Raw genomic sequence first — 14,966 nt, forward strand, 5'->3', positions numbered from 1 at the left:
ACTGCCTACTCTGTGCTAGGCTCTGGGCTAGATACCTGCAAAGCCAAAGTAAGACAGGGGAATACAAGCTTTGTAACACAGCTCTCCAGAAGTTTAAGCACACAGTGATTTAAAGACCCCACTGCAACAGGAGACATAACCTGCAAATTTAACAACTGAGATGTCTCTCAGGTGCCTAGTAATAAAATCACAGCCATATTTGTTACTTCAATTAATTAAACCCATAAATTGAACTAAGGCTTTTGTTTAATTTAGCTAGACAACTATGACTTACTTTTTTTTTACCCCCTAAAATTCTTTAATATATGTCTTTTTAAACGTTTTCCTCTTCTATATTCGCTTACCTCTCAATTTTTCTCAAGTTTAAATCCTCAGCTTAAAATCCTTCCATGGTTCCCCATCACCTCCAAGTAAAATTTAAATTTTCCAGAGTGTCTCATAAAATTTAATTTACAAGACACTTCATACCCATTCTTGTTTCTCTCTCCCTCCCACCTCTTCTGCTGTTCTACAACCTTTAACGGAATCCTTCACTCCAGGCACATCAAAAGACTTGCAGTTTCTTGAAAAAAGAACACTTCTCTTCTACTCTTTTGCATACACCACTTCTTCTGCCGAAAAACCTTTTCACCCCTCCTTTTCTAGCTAACCTGTCTTTCAAGATTCAGTTTAAAGCAAGTGTCCTCTTACTAAATACCCTTTCTGCAAAAAGGCTGTCACTCAATGTGCTTCTCTAGTAAAAAGAATGAATGAGTGGTCGAGTCTAAAAAATAACTGCAATAGAACAGTAAAGTATTTACCACCTTGGAAAATATACTTACAAGAATTTCAAAACTGGTTTAAATGAGATTTTAAATAAGAAATTTAACAAATATTAAAGCACATTTCCAATAACAATTTAAGCATTAGTTCTAATGCCTTTCTAAAATGATCAGTCTATAATTTTTAAAATCCATTATCTCTTCAACAAATTGTCTTGTTTTATGTCACACTCACATATCGGACTTCTATGCTATTTTCAAAATTTCTGTTAGGTTCAGTAACTTTTGCTCAGTATTAAGTACCACAAGAGGCTATTAGGAAAACTAATTCTTAATTTTATCTACAAAAATTTAGGAAAAGGGGGCAGGGGAAAGATGCAATAAAGGAAATCCTCATATTGATAAATTTCCAGACCCTTTCCTCAGAAAATATTGCGTTGTATTTCACTTCCAAGTTAAATTGTTTTGAATTTTCCTGCATCTTCAGAACTAAAGTTGAGATGTTCATAAAAATAACTTAGCCAATGAACTGGAAACAGAAAAATGGAAGTAAAATGCATATAAGACTGTGAACTGAAAGCTGAAAATTTTTAACCAACTATTTACCTCTACTAATTTACTATTTTCTTTTCCTTTTTTTTGGTTTTTAGGGCTGCACTATAGCATATAAAGTTCCCAGGCTAGGGTCAAACCAGAGCTGTAGATGCCAGCCACAGCCATAGCCACAGCAACGCCAGATCCAAGCTGCACCTGCAAGCTACAGCACAGCTCAAGGCAACGTCGGATCCTTAACCCATTGAGGGAGGCCTGGGTTCAAATCTGAGTCCTCATGGGTACTAGTCAGGTTCACATCCCACTGAACCACAACGGGAACTCCCTACCTCTACTAATTTAAACAGCCTATTTATGCAGTGTATTATGTATCATCTTATTCTATACAATATATAACAAACTAAATGCTCTTGAAAAAGAATATTAGAAAAATCATTAAGTATAAAACAAAGAGAACAGCTATGTGTAACAATCACATACATTAATTAAAATCAGAAATAAAGTTAAATATTACTATAAATCTCATTCTAATTCTCAGATCATTTCAAACACATACCTTCTTTGTTAATCGCCTCAATCTTGGCAGGGTAATAGCGACAGTCTGTCCAACGAGCCAGAACTTCTTCTCCGGCTTTAAAATCCTATTTTAAACAACTTTTAAGATCAATACCATGTATAATAAATAAGCATTTCCTTAATAAAAAAAAAAAAACCAAGCTTTTGTAAAATTTAAAAGAACTCTCTTTAAAATATATTACATATCTGGCAAACGGAAAGGGCTTGCTACTTACAAAGAAATCTTCCTCATCCTTCAGCCCTTCTTTTCGCAAGGCAGGTCTCTCAAGGGGTCGCAACCTATTGCTGTCCCAGTAAATCCACTCATCATAACGATGACTCCAGCGCTCAAAATGGACCAACATCTTGCCCTCCTCATAGTCAATTTTTTCAATTCGTGATGGATACCTCAAAAATAAAAAGAGCCTTCATATCAAGGGAAAATTCTTACATTTGTTTACACAAAGCATTAACTGAAATACTGCTTACTATTATAACCAAAAACAAAATATGGATTCATATTTTTAAACTACTGAACCAACAAAGTTTGCTTTTTCCTTTGTCTTTTGTTTTTAATGATTTTTCTCAAGACCTAATGAAATAAAAAGTATGATACATTCCTAGCGGAAATATAGATTATATGATTTATAACATAAATTGTGCTGTCTTGGGAAATAATTTGCTAACATGCATCAAGATCCTTAAACAGAGCCCTACTTTTTTGACCCGGTAATTCCAATTCAGGAACTACAGCTACAAAACATTTTTAGTGCCAAAAAAGTAGAAACCATAAGGTTAGAAAAACTGACAACTGTCTATACAAATAATGGTCTATCCATTGAATGGAGCATTATACAGACTTTGAATGTAATGTTTACAAGGAATTTATAATGTAGGAAAATGCAGTATGAAGTAGTACCATGTTTGCAGAATCGTTAAGTATATAAAATAAATTTGTCCAGCAAAAAAAAAAAAAAATCAACATATACATTTGTCTTTATAAGGTATAGAGCACTTCCTCTTTTCTATTGTTCTATACTTTCCAATATTTTACAATGAGTATCAATGATGGTAAGAAAAACTCAGTTAAACCTTAAATTTAAAAATACAAAAATAACATCACATTGTTCAGATTTCATATGTGCTGATTCTCCTATGATTAATTCCCAAATAAAAATTAACTCGAAACTTTTAGCCAAAATAAAAAGCATCACCTTTCCTGATGTACTACATTAAATGTTCACAGTGACGTACGGTTTTCTTTTTTGTTTTTTTGTCAGAGTCCACAGCATATGAGCGTTTCCAGGCTAGGGAGCAAACTTGCACCTCAGGTGTAACCAGAGCCAAAGCAGTGCCAATGCCAGATCCTTAACCCACTGAGCCACAAGGGAACTCCCAAAGGTTTTTTTTAAGTAACATTAAATAACATTAATAATTCAACAACCCCACATGATAGATGAATCAGAGATATAGTTTTATCTCATTTTTTGCTAATTTTTGATAAATCTTAATTTTTTATTTTCCCTGTGGAATAAATATGAATATATGTATATTAAATATTAATATAAATTTAAAGCACAAGAGACACCTCACAGAACTTTAAAATTTAGAAACTGATTACTACTTGCCTCATAGATCACTCACACTATTCAAGGCTTTTTATACTTTTCAAGAGCCCTGAGTGGTTCTCTCTCTGGTGTAGTTTCTGTCCTCTTTGGTCTAATGATACTGAACTATTTGAATTTCCTCAAACACACTACACTCTGTCAAATGTCTGTGCTTTTGTACATTCTGTTCTTTCTTCCTAGACCTAAGCTGCCCTTCATCATGCAGTGAAAACTAGAGCATTCATTGAAGGTCTGTGGGAGACATTATCTGTATTAATCTTGGGGGGGGGGACCTCAAGGATTTAGACTTAATGAACATGGTACAATAAAACATAAACACAGCTCCTAATTCATTTATTCAATCAAAGTTCACTTACTTAAAACCATCATGTGACTCAAGACTCATGTCAGCCAGACAACGAGAATTCAGAGACAAGTAGAATGTGGTTTCTGTCCTGTGGGACCTCATGATCAGAGATTGGAGAGGTGCTTCAAAGAAGCAGTTCCCTTTGGCTAGACTGATGCACATAAGCAGTAAGGTGAGTTAAAGGAGACCAGTGGGACTTCAGACTGGACTGGTTAGGCCAGGTCCCAACTAAAGAGCTTTGAAATAGGGAACTAATAAAATGACCCTTCATTCATTACTATCAACAGGGAATTCTGTAAAGTCTGTACTTATCACTTACCCCTTAGAAAAAAATCCTAACATCAAGATCCTTGCTATACATGTAAAATGCACAAAATGGCAATTTAACATATAATTCTATACAGAGAAATAATTTCCCTATCCCAGATGGCCCACAGTAATAATGCCTTGATATACAGAGTGAATAAAAAACTACTTCTGCACATATACAGTCACAAACACCTATCCTGAACTACAGCAATGTTATTTTGATGCACGATTTATGTTTTATTATAACTGAGTGTGAATGGAATATAAGATTTCTCTTACTGAATTTGGAAGATGTAGTGATAGTATTTTTGTTGTTGTTGTGTGTGTGTGTGTGTGGTTTTTTTTTAAGATGAATCATGCAAAGCTGTTAAGAGTAAAGAACAGTGATTGGTCTGAGTTCCAGACAATTATAAATGATTTGGGAAAAAATGTGAAAAGTGGGAGACCAGGGTTTCAGAGTTAAAACGATTGGGGATAAGAAGAAATCGCCAAAGTTGGCATCTCCCCAGAGTTCAAAAGAAAGAGCTGGAGAGAAGGCAACCTCACTAGGGCTATGATTCCACAATGCCAATTCTGCATAGAGCTCTATCATCGTCTGTTACCGCAAAATACCCTAAAATTTCCACTGGCTGTCTTCCCTATTATACTCCCACTCTGAAATGCTTGCACTATTTAAAGGATATTTATTTGTACAGAAATTAAGGGAATGGGAATTCCCGTCGTGGCTCAGTGGTTAACGAATCCGACTAGGAACCATGAGGTTGTGGGTTCTATCCCTGGCCTCACTCAGTGGGTTAAGGATCATGCATTGCTATGAGCTGTGGTGTAGGTCGCAGATGCGGCTCAGATCCCGAGTTGCTGTGGCTCTGGCATAGGCCGGTGGCCACAGCTCCGATTCGACCCCTAGCCTGAGAACCTCCATATGCAGCCCCAGAAAAGGCAAAAACAAACAAACAAACAAAAAAATTAAAGGAATGCCTCCACTGCTCTGGGCCTACCTTGCCCTCATACGTTTTTACACTTGAATCTTGGAGAACAGAGTTTACTTCCAGCAAACTCAGCAAAAAAAAGAGTCCACCCTAAATTGGTTATTAGGCTTAATGGAAATAAACAGCATTCAGAAATATTGAAAAGACATCTCAATGATCCTTGCTGAATTTAACAGAATGCATATACATGCAATTCAACTACTGTAATCTCTCAATTGATTTCTGAGGACTTTCTGAATCAGTGTGATCAAAATCCTCTCACGGTCAGGTTCAACTGCGGCTTTAACAATAGAATAGAGCAAGGCCATCACCCAAACCAAAAACTAGATTCACCGTCTCTGACCTCTTACAACACTACTGCCTTACTTGATCATACCAGCATTTCAACACTGTCACTGCTGCCTCCAACTTACACAAGATCGTTCAGAGTAGCAAGATTTATGGCTTCTGAACTAACCTGTGATCTAAAAAGAACCAGATACTGACCAAAGAAGTTAGCTACACAGTGAATACACTTCCTTGGTTCCCTACAATATGAGCTCTAAGTGTTGTCAAAACACAAAGAGAAACTGAGAAACCTAAAGTGGGAATTACCATTACAGATGAATCACTACATGGCCTACACTGTCCTTAACTGTTTTACATACGGCAGGGCAGGTTCTGACTGCGGCTAGATCATGATTCCCTGAGGCTGTGGGAAAAAAACCACTGTGTATGGTGTAGATGCGTATGAGTATTCTCTTGAGGGGGCCCCCCTCCCCAACTTTGATCAGATTTCAAAGGAGTCCATGATCCTTAAACATGATCTAAATTGAGGGAACTATCATCTGGTTTGATACATCCAGATTTTTACCTATATTGATAAAGAACGTCAATCAAGGATAAAGGAAATTCCTTCACTGATGGCCTAGACTCTCCTGCACTTAAAAGTCAAAGGACACTGGCTGCTCATCGACAGGTTACAATCCATGGAGCAAGGACAAACAACATTACCAAATGCCCTAAAGACCATCAGAATTCACTCTGAGATTTAACCATTTGAGTAAGTGCCAGATTAATCAAAAAGGCAACTGACCCAATAAATTATTCAAATTATGTATTTTAAATAGTCCTTTTCTTATTTATATTGATAAGACAACAGAGTTTCTAATTTACGTAAATTTAAAAACTGACAGTTCCCCACCTATTTCTTTTAACTCAACACTGAGTCTCTAATTCACTATATGTCAGGCACTGAAGTAGGAATAAAGCTACAAACACAAATACCAACAAACTCAAATTCAGCAGAGGGGAGAGAAAAGGGAATCAAATAAGCTAACACAATTCCAATATAAGGCAATAGCTATACAATAGCACTTAGAGTACCCAAATTAAATGCTCTCTTGGATAAGCAATTCTTTAATTTTTTTTTTTCTTTTTAGCCAGGCCCCCAGCATGAAGAAGTTCCCAGGCCAGGGAGGGAATCCAAGCCACAGCAGTGACAGAGATAAGTCCTTAACTGCTAGGCAAGCAGGAAACTCTCAATTTTAAAAGACAAAGTATACTTGAAACATGACTTAAACATAACCTAAATGTTAGCAGAATCTTCAGGAGTTGGAATTAATAATTCAGAACAGGAGTTCCCATGGTGGCGCAGTGGTTAACAAATCCGACTAGGAACCATGAGGTTGCGGGTTCGGTCCCTGCCCTTGCTCAGTGGGTTAAACGATCCGGCGTTGCCGTGAGCTGTGGTGTAGGTTGCAGACGCGGCTCGGATCCCGCGTTGCTGTGGCTCTGGCGTAGGCCAGTGGCTACAGCTCCGATTCAACCCCTAGCCTGGGAACCTCCATATGCCGCGGGAGCGGCCCAAGAAATAGCAACAACAACAACAACAACAAAAGACAAAAAGACAAAAAAAAAAAAATAATAATAATTCAGAACAATTTTTTGAATAAGAAGTTCATAAGCAAGAAACTCTAACATGGTGTCATAAAAAAATAACTAAACATAAGAAGAAATAGAAATAGAGAACTTCCTTACATATGATTATCAGGAGGCGGACCATTTGCCAAATAATAAAAATTAGTACAGAACGTAGCCCAAAGCAAACACAATATACTTATAACCTACTAACCTTTAAAAACTTTTAGCATCCTAGAAATACTTTAAATTTACATGATGCTTTGCAATTTTCAAGTGTCACCTCACTCATTCACTCACTGATTATAACTACAACATCCCCTAATATCATTACCGCATTTTCAGATGACATGCTTGCAGAGTCTGCATATTAATTTGTTTCACACTTGAAGAATACTGAAAACAAAACACTTTTGATTACTTCGAAATTGATATTCCAAAATTACTAAAAACCTAAAAAATCTAGAATTTCAAGAACATTCAGAGGATGGCTATATATGTCAAACTCACATCTTCTCCAACACTAAGGACGGCGCTCGGCCACATTATCCCTCAGGTCCTGTTTTCAGACACATTCGTCCCCAGGAGAGAGGTCCAAGACAAGTTGCTAGAGCACCCTGCTTCCTACCTACCCACAACCTTCACAGCAAAAATGGGGAGGAGCAGAGCGAGCTATGCATTTTCCTTTAGAAACGTGGGGCAGCCACCTTTCAAATTAAGGTTAGATTTCAGATCATTGGACTTAAACTCCTGTTCCGTTTCCTTGGTACCGGAATCTCTTGCCATGCCTACATTCATTCACCATCAGTTCTCACCAAATCCAAATGCCTACACCACAGCCTTTATACTCATTACCATCTCCCATCCTAAGAATCAACTAGACTATCAAAAATTCCTTTTCCACTCCACCAAAATGCCACCAGTAGTCTACTCAAAGTTTATATAATTCATAAGATTTGTTCAGGCTAATGTGACCAAACTCTGTTATTTAATTTTCTCACAAAATTCCAAACTCTAGCAGGTTGCAGTCTAGTCTATTTCTATTTCTTAACATTTCAATGCTTAAAAAATCATTTTAATACTAAATAGTCATATATGCTTATAAGCCTACTGATTAAAGTTTTAAGAATTTACAATGACTCCTCTCCCATTAGAGTCTACTTTCTTATAATAACTAATTTCCATGTTATTATCCTTAAAGCGAACATTTATTAAGTGCCTAGCATATGGCCGGCAATGAACCCCACACCACAGCAGTGAGCTGGGGCACTGCAGTGACACCACCACACTCTTAACCCGCTGCACCACAAGGGAACTCCCCATGATACGTTCCTGATGTGCGCTGTCTCACTTAGTCCTCCAAGAACTCTGAGTTCGGCATTGGCATTACCGCTATTCTCGGTTATGAGAGGGAGGTCCCAGCGGCTCTGAAAGTCAAGTAACTTGCTCAAGTCAAAGCAGGTAATAAGTGGTGGATCCCTGAACGGTCTACCTTAAAGAATGGTCTTTTTGCCCATCGTTCCACATCTTACAACTGACCATTTCAGCTCCTGTCAAACTTACTGCAGTATTTCAAACACAGGGAGCTCTTTACCGAGAGGTACTGAAAACAAATAAAAACAACATGAAACCAAGTTATCTGTTTATTTTTTCCTGCAAATTTAATGTTAATCTCCTGCTTCTGCTACAAATAAAATGCTTAAAGTTCTTTGTTAGCCCAGAAAGTGTGGAAAACAGCTTTTATTATATTGTATAAAATAATCACCCCCCACTCTTATTATAAAAGGACTAGGCAAAGCAAATGAGCGCTTTTATTATTAAAATTTCTCAAAATAAAAGGTACATTGCCTCTAAACTATGTCTAACTATGAAACATCACATTACTAAAATGAAAGAGCCTTAGGAAAGAAAGTAGCTTAACTTATATGTTTGATATTGTGATAATATAAATTTGAAATTAAGTAATTTAACCTGTGATGTGATTTGTTAGGGAACACGGACGTTAAAATTAAATTTAATTTGTTAATCTAGTTTCACAAATACCATTCTCTGCTTAGTTTGCAACCAGTAAGTCACAGTTCACTGGTGCTGGTGTTCTGCAACAGTAACTGGATTTCAGGATATCCCCGAAACTTTCGGGTTCACGCTTTACCAATCCACTAAAATTCAATGAACTTTGCTGGGACCATTTAGGAGTAAAAGGGGCCAGGCCTTGCCTATAATTCACGTCACCTTATTCTTCAGTACCATACCTACCCATGACGTACTAGAAATGTATTCAATTTTAACTGAAGATGGTTGGTTTTTTTGCAATGAGAAAACAGACTTTTAAGACACACTGAATATTAAATATACACATTCTTTCTTCAATTTACTGCAACGGTTCTCTCCAAGTTGAGTTAACTGTACTTACTGAAATAATACACAGCAATTTCTAACTTAATAAAAAGAAAATATTTTTATGCTGACTATTGACCTAATGATCTGTAATAGGTGGTAACAGGAATGGGTCAGTAGTTCTTCAAAATACAAAATCACATAAAAATATGAAAACACTGAGACCCTTATGAAGATTAGCAAAACTAAGCTGCCTTTTCAATAATATGTTAATTTTTTTAAAAAAATTATACTGCCGATGCTTAAAATTTAAAACGAGTATTTTCTCCATCAGCTAAAAAATCATTTAAATATACAGTTAAAAATCTTGAAGCATCTGCTGATACCAGTTCTGTTTATTCAGCAAAACTAGAACTGCAAAACATTCTTTTTAGTGTAACTGATTACCATCACAGATAAATTATTTCCAAATCAGTGGCTTTAATCAATTCCTCACCATAAAATAAAGCATTACTTAATGTGATGTGACAAAGTAAAATCTCACCTATGTGATGATAATATTCAGAGAAATGATGTAATGACTAGGGAGCTGGATGTGTGTGACAGGTGACGACTGAACTTCAACCAAATATCAGATAAGCAAATAAAACTGTCTTCTCTCTTGGTCCAACCCTTGCCATTACACGAACGTACACAAAGCACAGAACACTAAATCAATCCATGATTAACCGTAACCACAGGTAGCTTTTTTTTTCTTTTTTTGTTTTCAGATAAAGCAGCAAGACCCTAAACCCTAACAATTATCCAGCCAGGTAGCACTGAAGACTATGGGGAAAGGAGGAGCAGGAAAACTAAGACACATCAAAGTGCATGCAGGTCAATGTATTCTACTCTAATGAAAAGAACAACGAAGGATTTTTGGATCATGCATCACTCTGCAATGTCCATACTCACATTTTATCCCCTCCAACTAACATAACCAATTAAAGCAGACTATAAATTCAAAAAACAATCCTAGATATTTCCATTGCTGTCTTCCTCAAAACCCTGACCTTCAAGGTAGTAATTCTGTATAGTCTAGACCAGTGGTTCTCATATGTGGTCCCAGACCAGCAGCAGCAGCAGCAGCAGCATCACCTGGAAACTTGTTACAATGCACATTACCGGCCCCACCTTGGACCCACTGAATCAGAAGCTGGAGGGGCTGGGCCCACCCATCTCTATTTCACAAACCCGTCGGGTGACTGTGATGCAGGTTCAAGTTTGAGAGCCACTCTTCCGCACCTCACCTCAATCACTTTCAAAACTGTGTATCAAAACTGTGGTATCAATGAACTTTGTAAGGGAACCAATGTGCTCGTGAATGAATACTATGCAGGAAGTTCGTGAGTTAAAGTATCCCACTGGATAAATACACTGTTTAAAGCCAATAGTTTCAATTCCAAGTAATTTCAAAAGTAAACAGTTAATGAAAAAGCATTTAAGTGAGTGGGAGAGCAGGATGGAGAAAGAGGAACTACCTGGCCAGTACCTCTCTACTACAGATACTTCAAATCTCTGTATTTTTTTTTTTTTTTTTTTTGTCTTTTGTCTTTTTTGTTGTTGTTGTTGTTGCTATTTCTTGGGCCGCTCCCGCGGCATATGGAGGTTCCCAGGCTAGGGGTTGAATCGGAGCTGTAGCCACCGGCCTACGCCAGAGCCACAGCAACGCGGGATCCGAGCCGAGTCTGCAACCTACACCACAGCTCACGGCAACACCGGATCGTTTAACCCACTGAGCAAGGGCAGGGACCGAACCCGCAACCTCATGGTTCCTAGTCGGATTCGTTAACCACTGCGCCACGACGGGAACTCCCAAATCTCCGTATTTTTGCCCACAATTTTATTCACCTGTCTCCACCTTTTTCAACTCATTTTCCCTTCTTCTAGAGACCAGCAGTTTTAAGCAAACTCCATGGGACTTCTAGTCCTTGCCTACCTTACTGCTGCCTCAAGTTGTTACTTATCTATCTCAAAGTGAGATTAAAAAACCTGTCATCCCTGAATAGGTGAAAAACAGATAGAGAATTTGAGGTTTCTAGTTCAAGAGATCTGAAAGATCATCTAATACATCACACCTTCAATGTAAGGACATAACTCTCCAAAGTCACATAGTTCATGGCAGAACAACATCCACAATTTTTTTTTTTTTTAATCTTTTGTCTTTTCAGAGCTGCACCCACGGCATACGGAGGTTCCCAGGCTAGGGGTCCAATTGGAGCTGTAGCCGCCCACCTATACCACAGCCACAGCAATGCTGGGTCCTAGCCACATCTGCGACCTACACCACAGCTCATGGCAATGCCGGATCCTCAACCCATTGAGCGAGGACAGGGATCGAACCCACAACCTTGTGGTTCCTAGTCAGATTCGTTAACCACTGAGCTACAACGGGAACTCCACCCACATTTTCTGACTTCTGGTTAAATTCACTTTTTTTCAATATTCCTTTTCTCTTGCTTTTCAATAAAACTAGGATAACAAAAAACTTGAGCAGATAAGAAAAAGCTCTAGAAAAAAGTGAATCAACATAAAGAAAGGGAGAATATTAGAGAAAGAACAAGAAAAACAAAGCAGGTGTGTTTTAAAATAAATATGTCCCCTCTATTATTTCTAATATTGGTTTCAACATTTCTAATTTGAAATGTTAAACTAATGTCTAACATCGACCTATTTTCTAATTTTGGTTTCAACATTTTTTTTGGTGGGGGGAGGGGAGGAACAGGGAGAACTTTAAAAATTCATGGGGCTTTCTTCTGTGGGAATTTTTTAAACTAAAGAACTAAAAATGTTTGTACACTGCTGCAGACCTGTTTGATGATTATTAAATGAGGGTTCACTTAGATCTTAGGATTCAAAACTTGTGACTTCTTTTTTGTTTTTTGGTCTTTTTCCTAGGGCCACACTCATGACATATGGAGGTTCCCAGGTTAGGTGTCTAATCAGAGCTGTAGTCGCCAGCCTACGCCACATCTATCTACAGCAACACGGGATCCAAGCCACGTCTGTGACACAGCTCAAGGCAACGCCAGATCCTTAACCCACTGAGCAAGGTCAGGGATCAAACCCACAACCTCATGGTTCCTAGTCGGATTCGTTAACCATTGAGCCACAATGGGAACTCCAACTTGTGACTTTCTGAATGAAAAGAATGGCAGAATTTAAAAACAAGTCTTATGGATTCCCATTTGAAATTCTCTATAGGTAGGAAAGGTCCTTAACCTGGGGTCCAAGGGTAAATTTTCTACAACCATTCATAATATAGATCTCATTTATTTTGTCACATTATAAATGTGACTGCACATTTTTCTGAGTCTATAGCTGAAATTAGCTGTTCAAAGGTAATTAGTGACTCAAAATAAGAATCCACACTTTCCAAGTAGACACAGATTTAGGAAAGCAACACACAAAAGACAAAATTTAACTTATAATAGCAAAAGAATATTTTAAAAGTATTCACCAATGGTTTTTACAAATTCCGAACTCACCTAATGTAATTTAAATGTTTTCAGTTTTTAAATGTGATCTACATACTATTTTCCAGGAGCACTCTTCTACTCCTAACATAGATCACACAACTTATCTCTGCGAACGTTTCCCTTTGAACAGCACATCCAATGAGAAAAAGACCATCTTCTTTAATTGGGGGAATACATAATTCCGTCTAAATTAGAAAGTATTTGTACTCGCTACGATCTTAATGTCTTCGGCTTTCCCACTCTACTAAAATTCTGTTCGTGAACATTTTAAAAACTCACATTTGCAAATGTTCCATACAGTTCAAAAAACTCCAAATGTGTGGATACAGCATTTGCCAATTCAAATTTATACTGTCCTATCAAACTCTGACACTTGGAGACATCTCCTCACTTTTCAAATCTTTCGTTTTCCTTTCCTTTAGATCTAGAAGAGAATTACATAGAAATAGTCCAAAAAAGGTCAGAGGAGCATAACTCATCTGAACGTTTCAAACTGACTTTATAACTTCGAGTTGAAGAATAATACCCAGAGCATAATTCTTGATTTGCTTTGCTTTCATAACTAAATCAATGGCTACAGAGTAACTATTTTAATTTCGATCAAAGTTAACTAAGTAGTCAAAACCGGTTTGATTTCATCACTTTTCTTACTGACCAATATTCAGAATGATTAGATGCTTTAAGATTTTCAAAGGTGCTTTGTAAACTACAAAACCCTGCAGAAACAAAGCATTCATATCACTTCGAAAAGATAGCTTACAGCATGCTGCAATGACATGGTATTTCTTCTACGTTCCAGGCCATTCTCATGTCAACACTATGGCTACACTTAAAAACTCAGGACATGTGTGTCTTCAGATCCCCTAAGACCTGTTTTTCAACTCTCCCTCTTTCCCTGCATGTGCGTCAGTGTTTATAATGAGGTGTCATTTTGCATAAGGAGAAAGTTGAAATACATTATTTTATTTGATCCTTAAAATAATTCTGTAAGTAAAAGCCAGTAACAGTGCTTTCGTTTCACTGCTAAGCCAACCAAGTGCAAGGACTTAGCTACAGTAAACAGGATCAGAAAGAGAGCCTGAATTTGAACCTGCCCCTTGTGTCTTTGAATCCACTCACACTGTCTCAAATAAAACTTCACCTCTGAACTTTCTCCTTCCCCAAACACATTCCCGTATCAACAACCTGTATCTAATTTCATTCTTGTGGCGTTAACTGCATTCAAGAGATTATAAGCTAAGGTGCTCAGGTTTGGGTTACAGAGGCTGTGGTGGAAGATATAACGGAGAGAAGATAGAAAACGGTCTTCTAAGAGGCGTGTAAATTAAAAGACTGTTGCAGAACAAATTGAATGAAATGCATTATGGAAAACTATACTTTTTGTTACAAATTACAGCAACCCACACCTCTCAGTAGGAGTTAGGTTTAGTCGGTATAGCAGAGGTCCACATACTAAAAACCACACTGAAGATGTGCTGCCTCTTCCTGGCTTCTCGGGGCCTGCATTCATTAGTACTGATAAATAATCAAACCACTGGTGTTTTCTGATGTAGCTGTAAAAGTACTCTGAAAGCAAAAGTAATAAATCGCTACTTAAAAATGTGGAGTATATTTTCAAGAATGAAATCTCTTTCTGAACTTTAAAGAACATGTGATATGGTTTGCTCAAGGAATAATAATGTGCTTTTTCCAAAGAAAAATAGGTTGAGTCTTCCGAGTAAATCAAATACCCCAAACCTAAATGTGGGAGCTTAACTTCAGTTTATTTCTGACCACTAAGTTTAGAGTTTATCCTTTTATTTCAAAGGCATGCACTAAAAATTATTATCCCTTTTTTATATAGGAGAAACCTTCTACATATAAGACAAACTGGCACTCAGGTGATCCACTATCTTAACTTTCTACTTATACTTCTCCTTATGGAATCATTTTTTGCTTTGTTTTGTTTTGTTTGATTTTTTAGGGCTGCACACTTGGCATTTGGAAGTTCCCAGGCCAGGGGTTGAATAGGAGATACAGCTGCTAGAATAAGCCACAGAAACAGCAATGAAGGATCTGAGCCGTGTCTGTGA

General features: G+C 37.4%; 1 protein-coding gene across 16 annotated transcripts in view; it reads right to left on the bottom strand.

Moving 5' to 3' along the window:
* The window catches only part of PHF20L1 (PHD finger protein 20-like 1), a 73,436-nt gene that overhangs the window by 52,698 nt on the left and 5,772 nt on the right, over positions 1-14,966 (bottom strand). For 15 of the 16 annotated variants that reach the window (XM_021088880.1, XM_021088886.1, XM_021088885.1 and 12 more), the window contains exons 3-4: positions 2,105-2,276; positions 1,870-1,954 (exon numbers count right to left, since the gene is read on the bottom strand). In XM_021088880.1, the coding sequence (XP_020944539.1) occupies positions 1,870-1,954; positions 2,105-2,276 (257 nt within the window). Of the gene's footprint in view, positions 1-1,869; positions 2,007-2,104; positions 2,277-14,966 lie in introns of those variants that run through there. The other variant, XM_021088890.1, reaches the window with a different exon arrangement.

This window comes from Sus scrofa, chromosome 4 (assembly GCF_000003025.6).
Source record: "Sus scrofa isolate TJ Tabasco breed Duroc chromosome 4, Sscrofa11.1, whole genome shotgun sequence".
Taxonomy (NCBI): Eukaryota; Metazoa; Chordata; class Mammalia; order Artiodactyla; family Suidae; genus Sus; species Sus scrofa.